Here is a 26125-nt window from a genome sequence, read left to right as displayed (position 1 = left end):
CTGCCCTTCTCTATAAAGCCAGAGCTGTCAATCAAAGAAGATAAGGTGCACTTAAATGTTTGACCAAACCAAGGGTGCACCGACCACCTGTACTTGGTTTAACAAGCATTCTGTGCTGCCAGACTCCCTTTAAACCAGGGGCGGGTAACCTTAGGCCCTTGATGACCTTTTATTCGGCCCCTGGGGACCGCAGCTGTATTTTGACTGCCTCCTACCCGTTCATTGCTGTGTGAGCATGCTCGCGCTCTGTCCCCTCCTGAGTGCTAAGGGACATGCAATGAAAGATTACATCCTGACACCAGTGCCAGCGTCGGGACCTACTTTGTCGGGATAATTGGCCAGCAATTTGTACAGCCCCTGAAGGATGGTATAAATATCCACATGGCCTTTGGCTGAAAAGAGACTTCCCACCCCTGCTTTAAACATGCCTCTATCGAGCACTGCGTCCATTTCCGGAATCACCAAACTACTGGATTCCAAGTGGAATCCTGCCATAGCCCCGACAGAGCCCTTTGCTTAAATGAAGCCGTGTCTGGGATCCTGTCGAAATCTCAACTTTCAGGGATTCCGACCAATACCCTGATGCACACGTCCCCCGAGGAAGCAGGGCGAAACGTGCGCGTCGGGGCTTAGTGACACAGGCTCCTTTTTACTGGTTTTGATGCTGCAGGGATCCAGGTAATGTGTGCATGACGGACGGTTACAATATGTAGTACAGTTGTGGCCAAAAGTATTGACACCCCTGCAATTCTGTCAGATAATACTCAGTTTCTTCCTGAAAATGATTGCAAACACAAATTCTTTGGTATTATTATCTTCATTTAATTTGTCTTAAATGAAAAAAGACAAAAAGAATTGTCCTAAAGCCAAATTGGATATAATTCCACATCAAACATAAAGAAGAGGGTGGACAAAAGTATTGGCACTGTTCAAAAAATCATGTGATGCTTCTCTAATTTGTGTAATTAACAGCACTTGTAACTTACCTGTGGCACCTAACAGGTGTTGGCAATAACTAAATCACACTTGCAGCCAGTTGACATGGATTAAAGTTGACTCAACCTCTGTCCTGTGTCCTTGTGTGTACCACATTGAGCATGGAGAAAAGAAAGAAGACCAAAGAACTGTCTGAGGACTTGAGAAACCAAATTGTGAGGAAGCATGAGCAATCTCAAGGCTACAAGTCCATCTCCAAAGACCTGAATGTTCCTGTGTCTACCGTGCGCAGTGTCATCAAGAAGTTTAAAGCCCATGGCACTGTGGCTAACCTCCGTAGATGTGGACGGAAAAGAAAAATTGACAAGAGATTTCAACGCAAGATTGTGCGGATGTTGGATAAAGAACCTCGACTAACATCCAAACAAGTTCAAGCTGCCCTGCAGTCCGAGGGTACAACAGTGTCTCAACCCGTACTATCCGTCGGCGTCTGAATGAAAAAGGAATGTATGGTAGGAGACCCAGGAAGACCCCACTTCTTACCCCGAGACATAAAAAAGCCAGGCTGGAGTTTGCCAAAACTTACCTGAAAAAGCCTAAAACGTTTTGGAAGAATGTTCTCTGGTCAGATGAGACAAAAGTAGAGCTTTTTGGGCAAAGGCATCAACATAGAGTTTACAGGAGAAAAAAAGAGGCATTCAAGGAAAAGAACACGGTCCCTACAGTCTAACATGGTGGAGGTTCCCTGATGTTTTGGGGTTGCTTTGCTGCCTCTGGCACTGGACTGAAGTCTGAAGACTACCAACAAATTTTGCAGCATAATGTAGGGCCCAGTGTGAGAAAGCTGGGTCTCCCTCAGAGGTCATGGGTCTTCCAGCAGGACAATGACCCAAAACACACTTCAAAAAGCACTAGAAAATGGATTGAGAGAAAGCACTGGAGACTTCTAAGGTGGCCAGCAATGAGTCCAGACCTGAATCCCATAGAACACCTGTGGAGAGATCTAAAAATGGCAGTTTGGAGAAGGCACCCTTCAAATACCAGGGACCTGGAGCAGTTTGCCAAAGAAGAATGGTCTAAAATTCCAGCAGAGCATTGTAAGAAACTCATTGATGGTTACCGGAAGCGGTTGGTCGCAGTTATTTTGGCTAAAGGTTGTGCAACCAAGTATTAGGCTGAGGGTGCCAATACTTTTGTCTGGCCCATTTTTGGAGTTTTGTGTGAAATGATCAATGTTTTGCTTTTTGCTTCATTCTCTTTTGTGGTTTTTCATTCAAGACAAATTAAATGAAGATAATAATTCCAAAGAATTTGTGTTTGCAATCATTTTCAGGAAGAAACTGAGTATTATCTGACAGAATTGCAGGGGTGTCAATACTTTTGGCCACAACTGTATTTATACTTTACTAGCTGAAGAGCCCGGCGCTGCCCGGGCATAGTAACTAACTGTGGTTAGTTATAGCAAATTATAATTATCCTCCATCCCATAGTCCCGTGCCCATATACCCATCATACATATCCTCCATCCCATAGTCCCGTGCCCATATATCCATCATACTTATCCTCCATCCCATAGTCGAGTGCCCATATACCCATCATACATCCTCCATCTCATAGTCCCATGCCCATATTCCCATCATAAATATCCTCCATCCCATAGTCCCGTGCCTATACTGTATTTATACTTTGTTAAAGTTGGGCACATTCTCCTCTTAGTTTACTTCACTATGGGTTAATACCCTAGTTGGGATTCCATGTGTAGAGGAGTTGTGTAGTGGTTTTGAAGGCCTGATTTCTACTGTGATATCCCCTAGTGGTTTTATTGTGCAGGTGTTGGTTGACACAGCAATGAACAGGGGGATGGCATTTATTATAGGCAGTTTCAAAATCTCCATACTGAAAATTGAAAAACGATTGTTGTAATGGCGCTTTGTCTCATGCTAAGCAGCAACTAATATTGTTTGTGGGGAGCTGGTTGATGTCAAGTTTTTGTTCCTGTACTGTACTTTTGAATTATGCAAATATTTTTAATGGTAATTAATAAAGAATTTTTGATACTTTTTGAATCATTGGTTTATGCTCATGTTGCTGGGGGCTGTGTAGGAGCCACCAATTGGTTGATTAAGATTTTGTATTTATGAGCTTACATGTTCTGTGATTTGGCAATTTAAAGGTTGATATACAGAAATAATGCAATAGATAAGACAAGTGACATGAAGCAGAATTGTCATTCTGGGAGAGTTAAGGCCCCTCACACACAGCAAGATCGCTGATTTTATGATGCAACAGCAATCTCACCAGCGATATTGCTGTGTATGGCACGCATCAGCGACGATTTCCCCCGTCTCACATAGCGACATTGCTAGCGAGATAGCCAAAGTGTCACCAATTTTGTGACGCAACAGCGATCTCGGTACATGTGACACGCAGCAGCGACCAGCCCCCTGCTGGATATCGCTGATCGTGCTGGAATGTCCTGGGCCATTTTTTCATCGTCGGCGTCCCGCTGGCCAGCATGCATTGCTGTGTTTGACTCCGAGCGATCTCATTGGCGACGCAGAACTCAGGGACTCAGGCTGGAATCCTTTAGAATAGCTGGAGTTTGACAAGGTCACAATGACCGCCGATGTCGTTATATGGATCGCCGGATCGTTGCTGCGTCGCTGAAGAGATCTGCCTGTTTGGCAGCTTACTAGCGATCATTTAGCGACGCACCAGCGATCCTTACCAGGTCGTATCGTTGTCGGTATCGCTGGTGCGTCGCTATGTGAAACGGGACCCTTAAGGCCCTGTCACACACAGCGATCTCGCTAGCGAGATCGCTGATTTTGTGACGCCACAGCGATGTGGCTCTTAGATACCCGATGTTTACCTTGGAGACCAGCTTGCTCGCTGGTCCTGATCGCTGGAGCCGCTGTCTAACGATGTCCCAGCGATCCCATCCGTGTCGTATCGTTGGTGGGATCGCTGGGACATCGTTATGTGTAACGGGGGCTTAACAGTCCTGATTTAGTACCATGGACCTATTGCTATTGTTCAAGCTATCCACTACTGATTGTATGCATTTGTAACCTCTATCTATGTATATTATTCTGTCTATGGTCACATTTCTGGTTTGCTGTGTTTCTGGCTTGCATAATCCTGTAGAACAATGACTTTATTGTCTTCTCCCCCACAGGCGATTGTTGATACACCAACAAGCCCAGTAACAAGTGGCCTTCCTCTTTTCTTTGTCATCACAGTTACTGCTATCAAACAGGTAAGAGGCCTGAAACAGCCAGACTTTGTAGCTGCAAGAAAGTGTTCATTTACACTACACTGTTATGACCCCAGACCAGCAACATGCTTTATGGCCATTTAATAGCCGATTGACACAGGTCAACCATGCTTTAGATGGGCATTGAATGATCTGTAATAGATGGTTCAGTGGTCCTGTTTACACAGGACAATGCACTGCCGAGAATGATAATCTCTTATGCTTTCCCAAAAATAATTGTTCACAATAATGGTTCAGAGAAAATGGACCCTATTACTGATTGTACAGGACTTTATAGTGATTATCCAGAAACCTATGCAGGAGATTAACTAGTGAATCACAAAACCAGGAGACTTTCATTTCTAAAGACCACATAAAGCTGGAATCGCACGCCATTTTTAGAAGTGATTTTTTTTTTTTCGCTTAAGCCCCAATCAGTTTCCTAAGTAATGAGATAAATAAATAGGAGAGTCTTCTACGTCTCCATGTATTGCTTTGACTCAAGTTGCATCATAATCTGCCCCCGCCCCCCCTTCCCTCCAAAAAAATATTAAAATGCGTGTGTGATTCCAGTGTAAAGCTTGTGGTCTTTCTTCATACTCTATCTTGGATGGTTTGTGATGTCTGCGTCCTTCCATGAGACGTGTTGGTGAGAATATGCTGCATTGTTTGCATTAGGGCTATGAAGACTGGCTTCGTCATCGGGCAGACAATGAAGTCAATAAGAGCACGGTGTACATCATTGAAAACTCAAAGCGAGTCAAGAAAGAAAGCGAGAAGATCAAGGTATTCAACATATCTGATTGCTGTACAGTTGAACTGCAGGCACAGTTACCTGCGGCTTTAAAGGGAATACGTTATCTGGAAAAGACCTATTGATTAAAGTTTTATTTTGGATCTCCTGCTGGATAATATTTCCCCTAGATGGGTTTAAAATGAAATTAATACAACTTACTACTTTAGTTTGATGCTATAGTAGCAGTCGAGGCAAAAATAAGCATGTCCGCTATTGATCTGGAAGCAAGTTACCGTCACAGGGAACAGACAACGCCTTGCCTTGAGGAAGACGAACTAGAAGGTGCTGTGATTTCAGAGGATGACGCTGCAGATAAAGTGTTGGGTTTTTTTTTTTTCCCTTACGTAACTGAAGACTGGCTTTACATGAGGTTTTCCCATAAACAATGTGTATCACCTAATTGCGGGATACATTATAAATGTCTGATAGTTTGCATTTGGCTGCTGAGACCCCCACTGATCGTCAGATTGTTGGGGTGGTGGGAATGAAGTACTACTGAGCTTTTGAAACAATTGGTTAAAGGGGTCGTCTGACCTTATGCTACTCTGTTGTGTGCACTCTTCGCTGCCGAGATTCTCCAGTGCCGGGAGTGGGCAGTCATGTGACCCCGAGTATGCATTTTGCATGCTTCTGGCAACATTCAGACTAGATGTGTCCGGCCTCGCTCAAGATACCTGCCTTGAATTAGGACAGGCACGTCTAGTCAGCCCAACTGCTTATATGCAAATCACATACTAGCGGTCCTGCGGCCAACTGCTGTCGGCATCAGAGAATCCTCAGTGTGCAGGCCACACGCTGGGAGGATTTGCAGATTTGCAATTACCTTAAAGGGGGTTTTACACTAAGCAATATCACTAGCAATATCGCTAAAACGTCACTGGTTTTGTGACGTTATAGCGATATTGCTAGCGATATCGCTATGTGTGATACTTACCAGCGACCGGCTCCCCCGCTGTCCATCGCTGATCGCGCGAGAATGTCCGGCTCCATTTCTCGTCGTCTGCTTCCTGCTGAGACTTCCTGCTGTGACGTCCAGCGACGCGTGGAGGCGGGCGGGAGGACGCAGGATCGCTGTGTGTGAATGGTAAGTATCGTGCGCTGCGTCGCTGCTGCATCGCTGTGAGATCTTTCTGTATGAAAGCTCACTAGCGATCATTTAGCGATGCACCAGCGATCCTGACCGGGTCGGATCGCTGGTTGGATCGCTGGTGCATCGCTAAATGTAAAAGGGCCTTAAGGCTGAACAATCCCATTAGCTGTGTATAAGTCCCATAGACATTACAAGGAGCAGTGGTCACACATGCTCAGTAACGTTATTTGCACACTGATTTGTGAGCCCCCCATTCTCAGCTAACTTAGCCAGTTCCTGTTATTCGGTCATAAAAGTTGTTTATGGGACAACCCTATTAAGATGTTCACTTGTGAAATTTTATTACTTCATTCCATTAGTAATTTGTTGAAAAAAAATTCCCACCAGTTATTTGTGGAATTTATTAACAAAAAGTCAGGCGTGCAGATGAAAATATACATTATGAGAAGAGCATCACTGGTAATCGCTATAAAGGCCCATCAGTAAGGCTGGCCATAACCATGAGGGCACTGTCAGCCAGACAAATGGCTAGCCGTCTGTCCCCACTTACTCGAGTGGTGGCTCTGCCGATTGCCCATGTGCTTATACCGGGGAAGAGGAGAACACTGCTGGTGGAGACTAAAAGGATCGGGTATTAATTCCAACAAGCTGATCAGTCTCTCCCCGAGTATCACCGGTTAGGAGCCCCCTATACACATCAGATGGTCGGCGGGCTCTGCCAGTTTTTATCTCATGTGTATGTAGGCCTTGGTCTGTTAATTGGTTGAGAGGTGACTGATTGGTAAGGATTTTTTTTATGATCTGCTCCTATCCTCTCTAGCTTTATTCCAGGCTCTGTATGTGGACCCCAAGCTTTACATCTGGGAGCTGCATGGTAGTTTATAGTTATACAGATGTATTCTGGATCGGTGATCAGCAGCCTGTGGCACTCCATCTGTTCAGACTACAACTCCCTACATGCACAGTCTGCTTCTGGCGAGGAATGCTGGCAGTTGTAGTTCAACAGCTGGAGCGCCGCAGGTGGCTGATCTCGGATTTAGATGTCCCCTGTTTTATTTTCTGTCCTTCTTTAGCTGTAGAACACTTTGACGTTAACATAGAACTGAAAATCTCAAAGATGAGTTATTGCTGTAGAACGTGTATTTTTAGTTTGCCCTTTGTTTAATAATGTATTTCTCGATCATATATTATTCAGCGGTGAATCAAAATCCCTCTGCTCAGAGCATAACTGGCTGTAAAATTTTGAATTGGCAATTTTCTGCCATCAGAATTCCAACGCTTTGGAGATACAAGTTTTCCTTAACCTGTGATTTAATATATTTTTTTTCTCTCCCCTTATGACGTATTATACTGAATAAAATATGCTTAGGTGTAATAAAGATCTTTTATGTAGGCAAATCTTGGGTGCTTAAAGGGCTGAAAAATAGACTCCATAAAATGTGTCTTGGTTGCTGGAGCCTTGAAGAGAGTTCCTAATACAACTCATTGTTCACTCATGAAGATGTCCTTGGGCTTGAGCTAAAGAGGTTATCCAACTTCAGGTGCTAATGACATGGCATCCATTGGCCATTTACCAAGTATCCACAGGTATCTTATAAAGACAGGTACCAACCAGCCCGGCAAGAGACCCGACAAGTTGCTGACAGATGCCACATACAATAGCGCTTCCTGATGGGGAAGTAACAAGTTCTAACATACAGGACAGGCTGGGTGAAAAAGTTTTATGGCTATTATTGGAAATTTTCTGAATCTGATTATTTGCACACGGACTTGAAAAGACAGCTCCATGTAGCCTTCAGAGATGTACATAACTGCAGACATGAGTGGACACATTTTAGGGTCTCGCTGCTGAAGTGGGTTAGGGCAGGAGTGCAATTGTTTTCGATATTTTCTGTGAAAAAAAAGTTTGTCTTATTTCTTTTAAAGGTTGGTGACATAGTAGAAGTGATGGACAACGAGACCTTCCCATGTGACCTCATCCTTCTGTCCTCCAGCTGTGGAGATGGCACCTGTACAGTTACTACAGCGAGTCTGGACGGAGAGTCTAACTTCAAGGTACTATTACTGCATAGCGGTTGTAGCCAGTGATGGAGCAGTGTTCTCGGCTATTTCCAGCAGTCCCATAGAGAGTAGAGTATAGATGGTTGACCTCCATGCCATTCAGATGTGATTCTTCTGAGCCCAGTATTCAGGATTACTGAGGATCCCAGCAGTTGGACCCACAGTGATCGTGAAGCTGTTCTGTGGATAGATAATAGCTACAAAACTTGATACAAACCCTTTAAAGATGACCTGCCACTTGTTAAAAACAAAACCATTAAATACCTTGTAAAAGTCGCTGAGCTCCTCTGATTCTGTTGCACATTTCTGTTTTGCGCTGTGTCATTTCATTGCAGAGATATTCACACATGTTACTTTTGAAGCATGATATGTGAAATCTCTGGTTGTAGATCAACTGTGTGTTTCTTTAGAGACTTCTCTGGGAAGGAGCACTTTCACCCCTCCTTCCCATGCGTTGTCATTCACAGCGTCTGGGACTAATGGATCAGCTGCTATTGGCAGTGTCTGAGAGGGAGAGGTGAAAGCGCACGCCTATCAGAAGACTCTGAAGAAAATGCCCCAAGAGAAGACTACAAGCAGAGATTTCACATACTGCACTCCAGAGCAATGAATGTGAATATCTATACACTGTAGTGATGCATGGCAAAATGGAATAGAGCAGCAGAATCTGGGGGGTTAGGGGGAGGTTGGGGATTTTTTCAAGGTATTTAATGCAGTTTTTGAGTAAAGGGCATGTCACACTAAGAGATATCGCTAGCAATATCGCTATAACTAGTGACGTTATAGCGATATTGCTAGCGATATCTCTGTGTGTGATACTTACCTACAACCGGCTCCCCCGCTGGTTATCGCTGATCGCGCAAGAACGTCCAGGACTGTTTCTCGTCGTCAGCTTCCTGTGGCGCTTCCTGCTGTGAGGACGAGCGACGCGTGGAGCCGGGCGGGAGGACGCAGGATCGCCTGGTGTGACAGGTAAGTAGCGATCCCCGTCCCCAGCGATGTCGCTGGTGAGATCTGCCTGTGTGGCAGCTCACTAGCGACCACTTAGCGATGTACCAGCGATCCTGACCGCGTCATATCGCTGGTCGGGATCGCTGGTACATCGCTAAGTGTGACAGTACCTTAAGTGACAGACCCTAAAGAAGTGGGTCTTCTGGAGACAAGTCAAAGTATTAATCAAATTAAATTCTGCTGTCCATCTGAAAGCATTTCCTGAGCCAGCGACATTGCATTATGCATAGAAGAAAATAATCTGTTCATTAAAGCCAATAAATTAATAATAAAACATATGCATATCAATAGGAAATTAATAATGTGACCCGTAGCTATATTATGACTCTTTATACAGGTGGTAATAAAGTGACAGATGTCCTGTCCATATGTCGGTGATGATGCTGAATGCTGCAAAACTTTTTACTCTTTTGAGAGCAGATAAGCATTTTCTTTCTTCCTGGATGCTCCACACTATACACCTTTCCAAAATGTTTTATTAAAAGGTCAGCGAGTTACCAAGCGACTCCGTTGTGTCCAATTCATCAGCTCTGCAGCGCGCTCATCTCTCTGCAGAGCGGTACATTGCAGCTCTCCGTGGCAGGAACCTGAATAATGATGGCACATTGGAAAAAAAAAAATCTTGGCAACCAAAATAATTTGGATTCACAGCCGGCCCTATAAATAGAAGGGAAGCTTAGCGTTTGGGTTTAGCAGGATTGACAGGACTGCTGATAATTAAGTGAGACCAGTCCTATAAATAGTCTCAAAGTCCAATATATTGTATTTCTGGGGAAAAAAAGCCAGTAACACTGTTCTGCAAGATTCGTGCACAGGGAAAAGAACTGCAGTGCAAACATAAATTCACTATCCCATAGTACTGATACGTTTGTTGTATACGTGCACTTAATTATCTATATATATTTTTTCTTTTTATTAGACCTATTATGCTGTGCGGGAAACGTCCGTTTTGTGTAATGATGAAGCAGTGGACAGTCTCACAGCCACTATTGAATGTGAACAGCCCCAGCCTGACCTTTACAAGTAAGCTGCAGTCTAGGTATCACAGTAAGATGTTCTCCACTATTGAGATATTGATGGCTTAAGGTCCGTTCAGACTAGCCTTTAATGTCTCACCGATTAGCTTCTGCTTTGCTGATCGGCGGTTGGTTATTATATATCACCCAGGATGCCATTGTTCTTGGCAGCATAGGTCCTGTTTACACAGGACGGTGCGCTGCTGCAAATGATAATCTTTTGGGAAGCACAAAAGGTCATTTAATCCGACAAATGTGCGTTTGCTCAGTGATCGGCAACCTGTTAAGACTACACAATATCAGGAAACTAGCCTTGCTTGGAACTGTTGGTCACAACAATGTTGCAGCGTAAATGGACCTTTACAAGAAGCCAGCAATATCAGATTGGTGAGGACCCCACAACTGTTTGCATTGCTGTCCAGATGTAAACTGAATAACACCGTGGCTCACTGTGTAGCGGCCATTCCCAGGTATTGCAGCTCAGCTCCTATTCACTTTAATAGAGGTTGGCCTCTACAAAGTGTATAGAGCCATGTTATTCTGACTCTGTACACTGGTTACATCCTGTCGACACCTCCAAGCAGCTGGTCATTTGAGATTCCTATCGTCGGACCCCCACTAGTGTGATATTGAAGACACAGGCTGTCAATATCTACCAGTTAAAAAAAAAAAAAATTATATTTAAAAAATAAATTAAATAAATACATTACATTTAAAAAATAAAATAAAAATGGCCCAGTAGTGCATGAGAAATAATGATATATGAAGAATGTACAAGGGGAGAGCGCAATTAACTGAAGTACTCATTGTAACTGACCACCCATTACTGACACCCATACTATTTACTGACAGCACAGCATCACAAGGGTAGACCACTTTCTGCAAAAATTATAAAAATGAAAGTGAATATTTTGGCCAAAGTGCACAAGCCTATCATCCAAGTCCTGAGTTTCAAGTCTCCTTTGAGTCCTTACCATCGACATTACCACAAAATCAAGGAAAAGGAATCAGACATACTTAAAACTTTGCAGAAAAAGGCCGTACTTTAGGGCGTGTGTACATGAGACATTTTTGACCTTGCAGTTATGACTGAATCATATAATCGCAGTTTCACTAGTTTTATGTTGTTTTACTATCTGGTTTTTGGTTGCATATTTTGTCTACAGTTTACAGAAATAAATCAGTTTGATGTGCTTTCCTTGTAAAAACCCCAAGACCTGAAGACCAGATCTAGTCATAAATGTCTGAATATAATCAGTAATCATTCACGTGTGCCAGTACTTAAGAGAAATGAATATTCAGAATATTCATTTCAGTATCGCATACGTTACCGCTGGCAGCAGCAGGAATTTGGTGGCTGACACTGTACGCTACTGAATAGCAACGAATACGCACTGCTCTTTGCGTGCACAGTCCCGGCAAGTATTCTGGCAGCTGTGCTCTGCTTGTGAGCAGTGCATGACGTCCCTGCCATGCGCTGCTTACAAGCTTTAAGCAGCTGCTGGCAACGGAGAAGGACGCTGCGTGGGAGCGGAGGAAGGTAAGTGTAATTTTTTTTTTTTTCTTTAATCTTTTCTGATGGGACCATGCATACCAGGAGCGGGATGGGGCCAATTGTACCACAATAAGAATGAGACTATGCATACCAGGACTGGGATGGGCCCAATCATACTAGGACCAGGATGGGGCCAATCATAACAGAATAAGGATGGGGCCATGCACACCAGGACCGGGATGGGGCCAATCATACCAGGATAAGGATGGGACCATGCATACCAGGACTGTGATGGGGCCAATCATACCAGGATAAGGATGGGGCTCTGCATACCAGGATAGAGATGGGGCCATGCATGCTAGGACGTGATGGGGACCCTGCATAAGAGTATAGGGATGAAGGCGATCGTTCCTTCAAGGATGAGAGGGACCATTCCTACCAGGATAGGCATGAGGGGGCAATGCATACTAGGCTAGGTTTGAGGAGGCATGCATACCAGGATGGGGATGAGGGCCATGCATACCAGGATGGGGATGAGGGCCATGCATACCAGGATGGGGATGAGGGCCATGCATACCAGGATAGGGCTGAGGGGCCATGTGTATCAGGATGGGGATGAGGTGACCATATTTACCAAGATAGGTGATATTCAGTACAGAATTGACCACATTTTTTGCTTCAGTTAATTTTTTCCTAATTTCCTCCTCTAAAACTTTGGTGTGACTTATGGTCCGGTGCGTGTTATAGTCCGAATTATATGGTATGTAGTCTTCATCTTCGGGCGCTTTCTCCAGTTGGATATCTTCTTCTGAATATGAGGTTTTGGCAGACTTTTCCATTTCCTCTTCACGCACTGGACTCAATTTGCCATATTTTTTCCAACTTACCAAATAATGGACACTCACGACTTTCATCAGGTAAAATTAGCATTGTGGAAAAAAATGGCACTATATAAATAAACAATAACAATAAGAATAATAAAATAGCAGCAAACACTAACCAGTTTAGCAACAAATAAGCGCTTATATACTACAGGGTACTCGAAGCCCAACCATCTGCAGTAACTTGCAATTGTGTTGCGTGCACGGACCGGTGGGAACTGGAGAAATCGATGAACAGTAGTAGATACAATAGATAATCCACAATGATACTATAAATCATTTATGACTGAAATTATAGCGGGAGATCTGTGTAAAACACTATCGAACAGTACATATTTTGTTTAAATGCAGATTGCACATTTTCTGTTAGTACAATAAACCTCATTTGAATCCAGAAATATAACTGAGTCCATCAGTTATTAGATATATGAAACTGAAATAGCTGTTGCAAAAACCAAAATTGTTATAAAGGAAAAAGTTTAACATTAATAGGGGCGCCCAAACTTTTACATATGACTGTATGTGTAAACAAATTCACATAACCACAATTTGCAGATCTTTAGAATAAATAATCTGCAGAGTCATAAACTTTTTTTCGGGCTTAAACCGCTCTGGCTGCTGTCAGTAGCACGGGAAATGTCCTGGCATGGTTATGTTGAAAAACGTCTCCTGAGCCACTTTGGAGAAATGGTTTTACCACTGGTTCCATGACGAAATCAATGTAACACTGTTAGTGCACCTGGAGGGAAGATTTAAGGGTACTTCACACATAGCGAGATCGCTGAAACGTCACAGGTTTTGTGACGCAATAGTGACCTCGCCAGCGATCTCGCTACGTGTGACACATAGCGGCAACCGGCCCCCGCTGCGATATCGCCGATTGTGCTCGAATGTCCTAGGCCATTTTTTGATCGTTGGTGTCCCGCTGGCCAGCATGCATCGCTGTGTTTGGCGCCATAACGACGAGCGCCCTCATTGGCGACTCGGAACTCAGGGACGCAGGCGTGATTTTGCTTTGTCTTTTCAACGCCCCCTCAGCTCCGATTGGTGGTCTCACATTAAGATCTATGTAGCGTTTCCTTTTATAGGTCAGCTATCAATTATATGCAGTCATAACATTTAACATGTACAGTTATTATAATCGCGTGTCCCCGTGTCAGTGACTGTGGATCCATGAATAAATAGTGCACTAGCGACTCAGAAGCAAACTGTGTAGTGATAGTGCAGTAGTGCCCACCAATCGGAGCAGAGGAACGTGGAAAAGGCAACGCTGAAGCACTCCTATCGGGGTCTGTGTCATCAGAATAGCTGCTGTGTGACAAGGTACCAACGATTACTGAGGTCGTTACACGGATCGCCGGATCGTTGCTGCGTCGTTGAGTAGATCCGCCTGTTTGACAGCTTACTAGCGACCATGTAGCGACGTACCAGCGATCCTTACCAGGTCGTATCATTGTCGGGATCGCTGGAGCATCTCTATGTGTAACGGGACCCTTAGTCTATGATACATTGTTACACAACACCATAGTCAGGGGAATATCACCAGTGAAGGTCTTTCCAGATCAATCTCAGGCTGTAATTGCGTACAAGTCAAACGTTGGATAGACCTCCATTCCAGCCTCCAGTGCATTCTTGATTGCCTTAGCCTTGATGTGTAACATCTAATTTCACTTGCAGTACAGAATGGTTCATGTCTCACCATTCTTCTAATCTGATGATCCATCTGTGCAGGCGCTCACCTCTGTGCACCTCTTTCATTCATTCCACTTTGTTCTCCCAACTAATGGGACAGTCAAAGTTGAGAGGTGCTAACATCTCTTCATGCACATTTTGCGATCTGCCGGAGTGATAAACCAAGGTCTCTAAAGCCCCCTTAACATTTAGTGATGCACCAGCGATCCCGACCACGATATGACCCAGTCAGGATCGCTGGTGCATCGCTAAATGGTCGCTAGTGAGTTGCCACACAGGCAGATCTCACAGCGATGCTGCGACGCAGCAGCGGTCATTACTTACCTTTCAGACACGGCGATGATGACATCCTCCCGCCCGCGTCCACGCGTCGCTCGTCGGCACCAGCAGCAAGCAGCCGACGAGAAATGGACGTGGATGATCTCGCGTGATGAGCGATAGCCAGCAGGGGAGCCGGTCAGAGGTAAGTATCACATGTAGCGATATCGCTGCTGCGTCACAAAATCCGTGACGCTTTAGTGATATTGCTAGCGATATCACTATGTGTAAAGGGCCCTTAAGTTTGTGACAAGTGGTGATGACTGGCAAGTCGACGGACAGGAAGCAGCACACAATCATCCCCAAAATTTGATACTATTTTTTTTGTTTTCATGTCGCTAAAAACAAATTTGCTTATCACCTGGCTATTATACCCCTTCCACTTGTCGAAGATTGGAGCTGGGTTCCTTGAAATGTCGTCATTTTCAGAACTTGGCAACACCTGCTATGTCCTCACTTTGAAATGTCAACACCAAGAAGGACAAGCCGTAATGTGATGCAATATTGAGTGTAAATACAAGTTCAGAAAGCTGAACAAATTTTCCAAAATCCCCTAGATCTCCTATGTGAAATCTTTCATAACCTAGATTTGTAGGATTTTGGTTGGTGCCCTGGTTCCCATCTCAATGCTGAATCCTTAGTCATCAAGATTTTTTTTTCCCCAAGAAATTACAATACTGTGTCTTAAAGCGTTTAATTAAGAATCCTGTCTTAATTAAAATAACTAGAGCATTCAATTACACAGTTTCGTGGACTTTTAATTACACAATCTTCTGATTTTCTGACGGTTTCAAGTACATGGTTTCCAGGCTTTGCTTCTGGGGAAATCTCTACTTCCCAAACAGATGAATTGTTTCTACGAGGTCCCAATCACAGTTTTACTACAAGCCTCGTCCTCTATAATACCAGAGCTGCCTGCAAACAAATCAGCGCGTATTGTCTGTGATTATCCAGAGCGCAGCGTTGGGTGTGTGCTCTGGTCCGATACGCTGGGTTTGGATTTGCAGAGATACAGTAGCAGTGAGTCAGATGGCAGTCATATCGAGAGTGTTATTGTTGATCTAAGTGACGTCAGAACGGCACAGTCCGGACGGATGAAGAGTGACATGCACGTCCTGTAACAAGGGGAATAAGCCAGTAATAAGTGGCGTTATAGACCGGAGGCGTGATGCAAGGATAAGGGCATCTTACAGCAAAAGTCTTGGCGCCGCTTAGATTGCTCCACCAAGAAAACTGGTGCAGAAAAATGGGCCACATGCTTTTCTGAAACTTGTCTTTAGGTACAAGTCCCAGTCCGACTGCCTTGATCTGACAGCTTCTCAGAGCCTTATGAAATTAACCCAATTTTTTAAAATGACGCGCGTAGTGCATGCACGGGCAGCACAGTGGTCAGTGGATAGCACAGTGGTCAGTGGATAGCACTGCAGCTTTGCAGTGCTGGGGTCCTGGGTTCGAATCCCACCAAAGACAACATCTGCAAGGAGTTTGTATGTTCCCCCCGTGTTTGCGTGGGTTTCCTCCGGGTACTCCGGTTTCCTCCCACATTCCAAAGACATACTGATAGAAAATTTAGATTGTGAGCCCCATCAGGGACAGTAATGATAATGTGTGCAAACTGTAAAGCGCTGCGGAATATGTTAGCGCTATATAAAAATAAAGATTATTATTATTTCCGTAAAATCAAAAGTGCTTCTTTAGTTTTGCCTCTTACCTTATTTTTTGCTCAAAAAGGTCACAAAATTTGCTCAAAAATTTCAGACCTGCATAAAATAAAATCACTCTTGGGGAAGAGGATGACTGATTTGGGAGCGCATTTGCAGGGAAAAAGTTTTTAAAAGGCACAATTTATGAAAACACCTTATTAAAAGAGCAATTAGGCACAAATGAGAAAATGGATAAAAAAAAAGCCACAGCAAACTAGACAAAAAAAAAGTGTTAGTGTATTAATGGATTGAGCTTTAATCTTTTTTTGTTTGTTTTCTTTTTCAGGTTTGTTGGTCGGATGAACATCCACACTAATCAGGAAGTCAAAGCGAGGTACAATGCATTATGTGGCCAGGCTTCTTTTCTGGAGGTTGTCATATGATTATTATAGCGGTGATGTTAACTCCTTGTTGACTGAGGGATCAATTTGATTTCTTATATGGGTTATACTTTGCTTTCTTTCTTTTTTTTTTTTTTTTTTTTTTAGAAAAGCTGGGCAGTGGTAAGAAATAATTAAAAAAAAAAAAAAAAACCCACAAAACTTAACTTTCCTACTAAGCCCACAGTGCCCACCTAATGCGCTGCCTAATCTCTTGCTGGTCTCGAATGACGTGGACTGTATGTGGTCCCCCCTTTCGTGATGCTGATGACATAACTGGCAGTTCAAGACTGTACTTTTAAAGCACTAAAAGGGGATATGTCAGCGGTTTTATGCCGCCCCACAAATTGGAGAAAACATAGTATCAGTGGGATGCCACTTAGGCTAGGTTCACATTTGTGGTTTAGTCCCCGCTGCGTTTGATGCGCATACATCCACATGCGTTCTGCATGACTGTCCTTAACATGGGGTAGGCAGGGACATGCGTTTGTATGCGTTAGGGTGCGTTTGCGTACGGTTGCGTCTTGCGTTATGCGGCGAGGCACGCCGAACGCATCTTGTTGCATTTTTTTGCTGCATCAAATATCTGCAGTCATCCGCATGCGGATGACGTGCATTAAAAAAATGCATTACTGGCTATGGAAACGCAAGCGTGCACAACGACATGCGTACGCTTTGCGTTTGCGTACACAAGAATTTACATAAGACACGCCCATTGGGCGTGGCTTCTGTAAATTCGATAATTCGTTGGGAAAATAGCACTTGCCTATAGTCCGCAACCACAAATGCATGCATGCGTTTTTGCATGCGTTTGCGGTTGCGAACGATACGCTGCGGAGTCGACCTCAAATGTGACCCTAGCCTTTCTTGTCAATCTAGTGTTTGTTTGCAGTAGTCAGTCTTCCATGTCAGTCAGTCCTCTGATAGGTCCGGTCAGACGCCCCTCTCCGGTGTGCTGTGTTTCACGTTATAAACTGTGATTTTATGGAAACTACATAACTACCTCATGTTAAGTAGGTGATAGTTCTGAAGGGGTATGCCTCAGGTGCCTCATGTCGTTGACATTTATGGATATCATGGGAAGGCCCCTTTAAATTTCCTAGAAGATGGTGCCGTCACTTCAGTAACTCACTGTTGTCCTTTCCGTAATACCATGCTGTTATTTCAATTTATTTAGATCTTTGGGACCTGAAAATTTGCTGCTGAAAGGAGCTACGTTAAAAAATACAAAGAGAATTTATGGTAAGTGTAAAGAATTTTCGCCTATTCTGGTTGCTCAAAAATGAGAGTTTTATTAGTGCATTAGTTACACCCAAGAGTATATTTCCTACTGAGAAGACTATACTCAAATGTTCCCCAAATTCAGCCAGGTGCCGCTTATACAAATGAATTATTGGACACAAAATATATATATATATATATATATATATATATATATATATATATATATATATATATATATATATATATATATATATTTTATATGTATATAATAAAAAAGACTTGAATGGATTGTCCAGATGATCGATCATCAATACCGGATTGATGGGGTCTTGCAACCTGTGTCTCCAGCAATCATCTGTGATATGTCCTGGCAGGGGCTGGATGTAAACTTTGACCAGCGCTGTGAGGTGCACTACTGGGTACTGTAGAACAGCTCCACTTCTATAGAATAAGAGCTTTTCATACAATAGGAGCTGATCTGCAGTACTGAGCAGCGGCTGCTACACTATAAAGCTGCAGCTCTGTTCATTGGTTACAATTTTCTGCCACCAAAGCACAAAGATGATCGGTGGTGTCTATTTTCTATGCAGAAATTGCCCTGTGGTACAGGTATATTTTTCATCACAAGTATGTCAGTTTCCGAAAAAAATGCAGTTTTATTGCAGAACTTTCCCTGTCAAAACATACAATAAAGCCCCCCCCTTTTTTATTTTTTTGAGGATTTTATCGGATTACCCGCTAGTCTGCCCCAACATCTGCCAATTCATAAAGTCCCAGAAAAGGAGAGAAAACCCCTCAACCCTTGATCACCTCTGCTGCATTCATCGCACCTCTTCGTCTCATGTGTACCCCTACAGCCGTTCAGAGGCTATAGTGGTTACAATGGATGAATCCTCACCATAAGGAGCCAGGCAAAGTGATGGGTCACCTGTGAGTGTGATGGACCTTTAATGGGGAAGTTGTGCCCTATCAGTGTGATAGGGGATAACTTTCCGAATGCTGGGGGTCTGCTCACTGGGACCCAGTGATCCTCAGAACCGGAGCTCTAACGATCCCCATGTGAATAGAGTGGTGGTGAACATGTGCTCTGCCGATCCACTCATTCATGATGGGCCTGACAAAGATAGCCAAGCGCTGCAGTCGAAAGAATGTCGGCACTCCATAAGAACGAATGAAGAGTCGGTACACAAATCCCCTGTCCCCAGGTTGATGGTGGTTCAGGGGTCGGACCCTAGGAGATCTAGAAGTTATAAGTGAACGTGCTCTGATAAGGTGTTATCCGAGCATCTTGGACGTGCTTGGATAATATGTTTGAGGCCCTGCAGCTGCATGATTTGCAGCTTCTAGACAGGGGATTGCCTAGTAAACAGGCATTTCCTGTATTTGTGGCGGCTGTCAAACAGCCACAAGACATGCAGCTGCAGGGAAGTGAACATATTTTTCGAGCGCCATAGTTTAGCACACGATCGTGCTCAGATAACACACCTTATACGAGCACGTTCGCTCATCACTAGAAGTTATCCTCTATCCCATAGAAGGCGGATAACTTCCAATCTTGGGAATACCCCTTTAAAGATGTCAAATGAAGAAATGGTGACAGAGCCACCACAGATGTTTTGGGTGGCGTTTCCTCTGTAGCCCAATCACTGCAAGAAGCAATGAAATCTGAAAATCAGAACTGAAGAAAATAAAACGTTGTAGCCGTCACACCAAAGTAATTATGTATTTTAGTTAACGCTGCCCTTGGGAACACACCCTGCACGGTTTATATGTTCTCTGCTGGTACTGGAGGCGTCGGAGAATCGCCCGGCGTTAATGCCCTCTTATCTGTGCTCTGCAGCATTTTGGCCTATGTTCAGTCTCGTGCCTTTTATGTTCTTCAGGTGTCGCAGTGTACACTGGCATGGAGACCAAAATGGCTTTAAACTACCAAGGAAAGTCCCAGAAGCGCTCGGCGGTGGAGAAGTGAGTGTGCTTCCGTATGAGGGACACGTTGGCGCACTTTATAGAATATGTTCCCGTGTCGGCTGCTGACGCCGGCCTTCTATCTGCTCAGATAAGCTGTCCTGTGCATTTCCTGTGAACGCTGACCGGGATAAGGTTTTTTCTCTTTTCAGACATCTCAATATAATCTTCCGGGAGACTTCTAATTAAAGGATTTCCCTCTGTCTTGTTTATTAGCTCAAGGACAAGTAGTAAGGATAAGTAGTAGTGTGCTAAGCATGCAAGCTGTCAGGAACGTCCATCATAAATGCAAGTTATCACATATCCTTGGGACCGAACACCGCACTCTTTTTCCATCAGTCCTATGGATGATGAATAGAGAAGTGGGAACCTTACTGTATATAACAAACACTCCAGAGACCTGTCCTTGAGAGCAATCTGGGTCCGGTGGTGCAGCCCCTCAGAAATGATCAAGTGTTCAGTTTCCCTGTATTTATGTTGCACCAACTTTAAAGGGAATGTGTTATCAGAAAATGATCTATTGCTTAAATCAGGTTTTTGTGTTAAATGTATTTATTTTTTTTTTGCAATGTTTTATGTTATCTTTTTTACATGTCACAATCTGTATTAATAATAAAAAAGAAACTTGCAATTTTCAATGCTCAGACCCCGACCCTGTCTTTTGAATTGAACTTTCTACTGAGTGTGTGCAAGGGTCATTGTAATGCAGGGGGAGCAGGTGTGAAATTTCACACTGTGATTGGTGGATTCTGTGTGTAGAGATGTTACTTGTCCTTATAACCCTGCCTTTGCTGATAATGACCCTGCTGTAAACTATTGCTGAAAGGACAGGAATTGAGTCAAAAAAATCCCCAGTGGTCAGTGTGAAAATTGCAGGGTTACAATTATATATTTTTTTTTTTTTTAAATTAAAGATCGAAGCATGAAAAAAAAATCATTGCCATTTTTATTTTAAAGATCCATGTAACACAAAAACCTGACTTAAACAACTAGCCATTTCCTGATGGTACACTCCCTTAAAGGGGACCTGTCAGTGGGATTGTGCACAGTAACGTACAGACAGTGTCAGGTCGGCGCCATTATACTGATTACAATGATACCTTGGCGATGAAATCTTGTGTTTGTTATTTAATCTTTATTTTCCGTTTTGAGTTAATGATATGGTCGTGCTCTGGGGCGGCCTGTGGGTGGTCTTATGTATATCTAATCACCACAGGCTGCCCCTGATCTCGATCATATCATTAACTCAAAGCTGGCAGTAAAGATTAAACAACAACCACAAGATTTCATCACCAAGATATTTTAATCAGTATAACAGTGCCGACCTGACACTGTAGGTTACTGTGCACAATCCTGCTGACAACCCATCAACGCTTTAAGGCTAAGTGCCCACGTTGCAGAAATGCTGCGGAATTGTCCGCAGCATTTCCGCAACTCCCTGCCGCGGGTAAAACACAAGCGTTATGCAAGTGTTTTTAGCTTGCAGAATGCTTGCGCTTTTCCAAGAAATTTGAAGCATCACTTGGAGAAGTGATTGACAGGTTGGTCACACTTGTCAAGCATAGTGTTTGACAAGTGTGACCAACTTTTTACTATTGATGCTGCCTATTTTTTTATTTCAATTCTATTTTTTTACAGGGATATGGCACCCAGGGCATGGAGGACAGTCTCCTCTTCTCCAGACTCTGGGTACCATCCACACATGAATCGCTCACTTTACGCATGGTGGGCATAGCCACATGCGTAAAGTGAGCGTTTCAATGCAATCCTATGGCAGCGGAATCGCCGTGATTCCGCAGTAAGAATGGACATGTTGCAGATTTTACCGCTATGCGATTCCGCAGCGGAAAAATCTGCAGCATTGGCACAGCAACTGCGGAATCCCATAGGATTACATGGGGATGCGTTTTTAAAGCATTTTTTAAGCGCTTCCGCAAAAATGCAACTTAACGGAACGGAAAAAAGGGAACTTAAGTCCTTTGAAGAATATTATATCTGGCTCCTGTCCCCATGGAGGACCATCGGTGGTCTTTAGAAGCGCAGCCTGTATCCCCTTGTGAATTTTCAAGCAAGAGGTGTGGAACTGCACAAAGCCCAGCGTCCTTGTGGAACGAGATGTAAAGAGAAGGATTCCCAAATTATTTACAGTACTTGTTAAAGGAGAACTCTTAAACAGTTGGAAGGGGTTGTCCAGTGAACAGAATAGTTATTGAAATAACTTTTTTCTCCTTCGATTCATTGGCGGACACAGAACCATGGGTGTTATGCTGCTGCCATTAGGAGGCTGACACTAAGTAAGCATAAAAGTATTACAGTAGCTCCTCCTCTGCAGTATACACCCACATGCTTGCTCCAGTCGAGCCAGTTCAAGCTTAGTGTCAGTAGGAGGCACATGTGTTCAGAACACATCTATAGTTTTATACTTTGTATTTTAAATTTTTTCCAAATTTTTTTTCAAGGATTTAAGGGGACGACGGATCCCTTAAAGTGCACCTGTCACCAGTTTTGGCTGCTATAACATGCCGCCACTGCCTTTCAGGGCTTATCTACAGCATTCTAGAATGCTGTAGATAAGCCTCTGGTCCGACCTGCAAGATATGTAAAATGAGTTTTATTATACTCACCCGGGAGAGTGGTCTGATGTTGTCCAGTCCAATGGGTGTCGCAGGTCCGGGTCTGGCGCCTCCCATCTTCTTGCAACGCAGTCCTCCTGCTTGCTTCATCGCTCCCAGCACTTCTGCATAGGCGTACTTCTCTGCCCTGTTGAGTGCAGAGCAAAGTACTACAGCGCACAGGTGCTGGGCCTCTCTGACCTTTCCCGCACTGCAGTACTTTGCTCTGCTCTCAACAGGGCAGAAAAGTACGCCTGCGCAGAAGTGCGAGGCCCGGAGAAAGGAAGCGAACAGGAGGGTGGTGTCGCAAGAAGATGGGAGGCGCCGGACCCGCGACACCCATCGGACCGGACCGCCCCCGAGTGAGTATAATAAAACTTATTTTTCTTCTCTTTCAGTTAGGACCGGGACTTATCTACAGCATTCTAAAATGCTGTAGATAAGCCCTGCAAGGCAGTGGCCGCATATTATAGCGGCCAAAACAGGTGACAGGTTCCCTTTAAGGGCTCCGCTCTCCCCAATCCTACAACAGGCGGGAATTTGGGGTGTCGCCTCCACGTACCCCCTCCTGTATCGTTCACCACGGTGTGCTTGAGATCTTTTTAAGGGCAACTGGACCCTTCAGGGCACCGCTCTCCCCACATAAACAACAGATGGGAACATGGAGTGTCACCTTCATGTACCCCCCTTTGCATCCAGGCTTCTTACAGCCAGACAATCGGCCCTGTCCATCCTGGGTGAGTTAACCCCTAAGATGGAGGGTTTCTGCACCGTTCACAGCAGCTGACCTGTCATAGCAGCCCAGTTCCTGCACTTCATCTTCTCCTGCAGTGGTTCCATACCGGGACGCACACTGCAGGTAAGCGTGGGCATGGGACACTTAGGAATGGGTCAGCAACCCTGGCGGAAGGCTCCTGTAGGCATGCTTTAAGCGACATTCCCCACGGCACTCTCTCCCTCCTGTGCGCGGTCAGACCGGCCTCGGAAATTTAGGCCCCGGCTTCAGCCTATGCTAGGCTGCAACTTGGAAGCTCCACCTTGTTTACGATGGGTGGCAGCGGCTCTAATCTCTCGGTGAGATTCTCTCTGTCATAGTTCCCGGCGGCCATCTTTTTTCTATCTGCCGCCTCTCTACACGTGCAGCCGGCTTCCACTGCACGCTGTGAGTTTCTCTCGCAGCTCCATCGGCAGTTCCCAGATATCTTCACCACAGAGGAGTGCAGTACACCAGGAGCAACATCCCCACCGTGCCACAGGACCTGGGTGAGTTCTCTGAGCTGCGACACTTATTGGCCCTTCTTTGCAGTAGTCTATAGGGCTCACTAACCCTATTGGGGCTTATCAGCAGAATCAGGGACTTTCTAGGGTACAACATGTTACTCTGTAAGACATCCAAGAAGGCTGACAAAACAGTGTTTTTCATCTCATGTACCACCTGCAAGACTGCATTGCCCCAGGGACAGAGTACGCCACTCTGCAAGGCCTGTGATCCCAAATGCGTTCAGGAGCCCTCCGCCGCTACAGAACCCAGTGCACCTAGTCCCCCGAGTGGGCTTTATCACTGTCACAGTCCATGGCTTCACTAGCCAAAGCGATTGATTCCCTTCAAGATCCCTCCACAGGTCAGGGCATTCGTCTGCCTGTCTTAGGCCTGGATCACACATGCGAGAAACTCGGACGAGTCACTTAATACCCGGCACTGCCGCCGGCACTCTGGAGCAGAGTTTCAGGACATAGTTCGGCGGCATAGGGAGCGACTGAACAAACGCATTACAGGTCAGAAGCCTCTGGAGGCGAGATACCCTTTTTCACCGGATCTGCAGAAGGAATGTTCTGAATCCCCTCCAGATCATCCACCTGTATCTCACTTGGCCACCAAGACCCTCCTGTCCTTACCAGATGGATCCTCGATTAAGGATCCCACGGATCAGCAGATAGAAAATCTTGCCCACTCAGTTATTGAAGCCTCGGGCTCGGCACTCTCTCTCTTCTTTGTCGCGGCATGGGTTGCTAAGGCTATGGTCTCTTGGCCAGATACCCTGACCAAAGCCATTCAGGACAGTAACCTTCCCCCGGAAGCAGCAGATCTGGCCAATCCAGGGACTACTTAGTACGCATTTCTCTGGACGCAGCTAACTGTGCTGCACTTGCAGCTTCTAATGCCTTCACCATCAGATGGGCACTTTGGCTCAGGGAATGGCGAGCGGACTCTTTGTCCAAAAAGTTCCTTATGTCTTTGCTTTACCAGAGTGGTTATTTATTTGGAGAGAAGCAGGATCAGCTTATCTCTGATGCCACAGGAGGGAAAAGTAAATTTCTCCCCCAGCGGAAGACTAGGCGACCTTTTCGCCATCAGCAACAAACGCATTTCCGGTCCTTTCGCAGCAACTCTGGCCGGCCGACTGTGACCACCTCTTCCAGATCGGAGGGCTCTCCCTATGGGGGCAGGGGTTCCCAGGTTTCGTATAAGACCAACCAGCCATGGAAGAGTCGATCCAAGCAAACTAGATCTAAGGAGTCCAGGTCCCATAGATTCTCGGCTCAATGACGCACGGCATTATCTGGTCGATACCAACAGAGTAGGCGGTCGCCTACTCCTGTTTCGTCATGCCTGGCTATCTGTCATTCACGACAAATGCGTCAGAGACCTGGTGTCTTCCGGATACAAAATAGAATTTTATTCCAGCCCTCTGGCACGGTTCTTCCCCTCTCGCCCCCCCAAAACAGAGGCCGCAGGCACAGCCTTTCGACTGAGCCATCGATTCGCTACGCCAAAACGGAGTCATTCTTTCGGTCCCAGAAAATGAGAGGTTTGAGGGGTTCTACTCAAACTTGTTTGTGGTTCCGAAGAAGGACAGAACGGTGCTGCGCATTCTGGACCTGAAGCTTTTCAACAAGTTTGTCAAGGTCCAGCACTTCAAGATAGAGTCCCTCCATTCTGTCATCACTTCGATGGAAAAGGGGAGTTCCTAGTATCCATCGACATGCAGGATGCTTACCTTCATATCCCGATTTTTCCCGTTCACCAAAGGTTCCTGCACTTTGCCGACCACGTGGAACATTTCCAGTTTACAGCTTTGCCCTTCGGCCTCGCCACCGATCCCAGAGTGTTTACAAAAGCCAGGGCGGCACTCATGTCCATTCTGCACTCTCGGGGCGTGGTCGTTTTGCCATTCTTAGATGACCTCCTAGTCAAGGGCCCGTCTTTCTAAACCTGCACAGAGTGCGTCCGGATCACTTTGGATACACATTTCCACCTGGGCTGGCTAATAAACATAAACAAATCTTTTCCTGTCCCATCCCAGCAGATTTCCTTTTTAGGAATGACTCTGGACACCTCCCGTGGGTTCGTGATTCTCCCTCGAGACAAGGTTTTAGCTTTTCAACAGGGAACCCGAGCACTTTGTCTCCCATGTCCTCACTCCATCCGATTTGGCATGGGGGTCCTGGGCAAGAAGGTGGCAGCAATGGAAGCTGTTCCCTTTGCCCAGCTACATCTTCAGCCTCTACAGCACACGCTTTTAGCAGGCTGGGACTTTAACCCGTTCTCTCATGACCAGCTGTGACGCTTGTCTCCGCAGGTCAAGCAAGCCCTCAGGTGGTGGACTTTGCGGTCTTCCCTCACCCAGGGGAAATCCTTCCTTTCGGTTCAATGGCTGGTGGTCCCCACCGAAGCGAGTCTTCTCAGC

The 26125-nt window shown here is 45.0% G+C and overlaps 1 protein-coding gene across 3 annotated transcripts in view; it reads left to right on the top strand.

Moving 5' to 3' along the window:
• Window positions 1-26125, top strand: part of ATP11C (ATPase phospholipid transporting 11C (ATP11C blood group)) — a 213081-nt gene that overhangs the window by 85871 nt on the left and 101085 nt on the right. For all 3 annotated transcript variants that reach the window (XM_073543577.1, XM_073543576.1, XM_073543578.1), the window contains exons 4-10: window positions 4115-4195; window positions 4871-4978; window positions 8005-8133; window positions 10070-10173; window positions 16542-16589; window positions 17813-17877; window positions 19743-19824. In XM_073543577.1, coding sequence (XP_073399678.1) covers window positions 4115-4195; window positions 4871-4978; window positions 8005-8133; window positions 10070-10173; window positions 16542-16589; window positions 17813-17877; window positions 19743-19824 — 617 coding nt within the window. The remainder of the gene's footprint in view (window positions 1-4114; window positions 4196-4870; window positions 4979-8004; window positions 8134-10069; window positions 10174-16541; window positions 16590-17812; window positions 17878-19742; window positions 19825-26125) is intronic.

Source organism: Dendrobates tinctorius, unplaced genomic scaffold, assembly GCF_039654945.1.
Source record: "Dendrobates tinctorius isolate UK_male_01 unplaced genomic scaffold, ASM3965494v1 ptg000133l, whole genome shotgun sequence".
NCBI classification, from domain to species: domain Eukaryota; kingdom Metazoa; phylum Chordata; class Amphibia; order Anura; family Dendrobatidae; genus Dendrobates; species Dendrobates tinctorius.
Note: the sequence above shows the minus strand (reverse complement) of the source record. Positions and strands in the feature narration are given on the sequence as shown.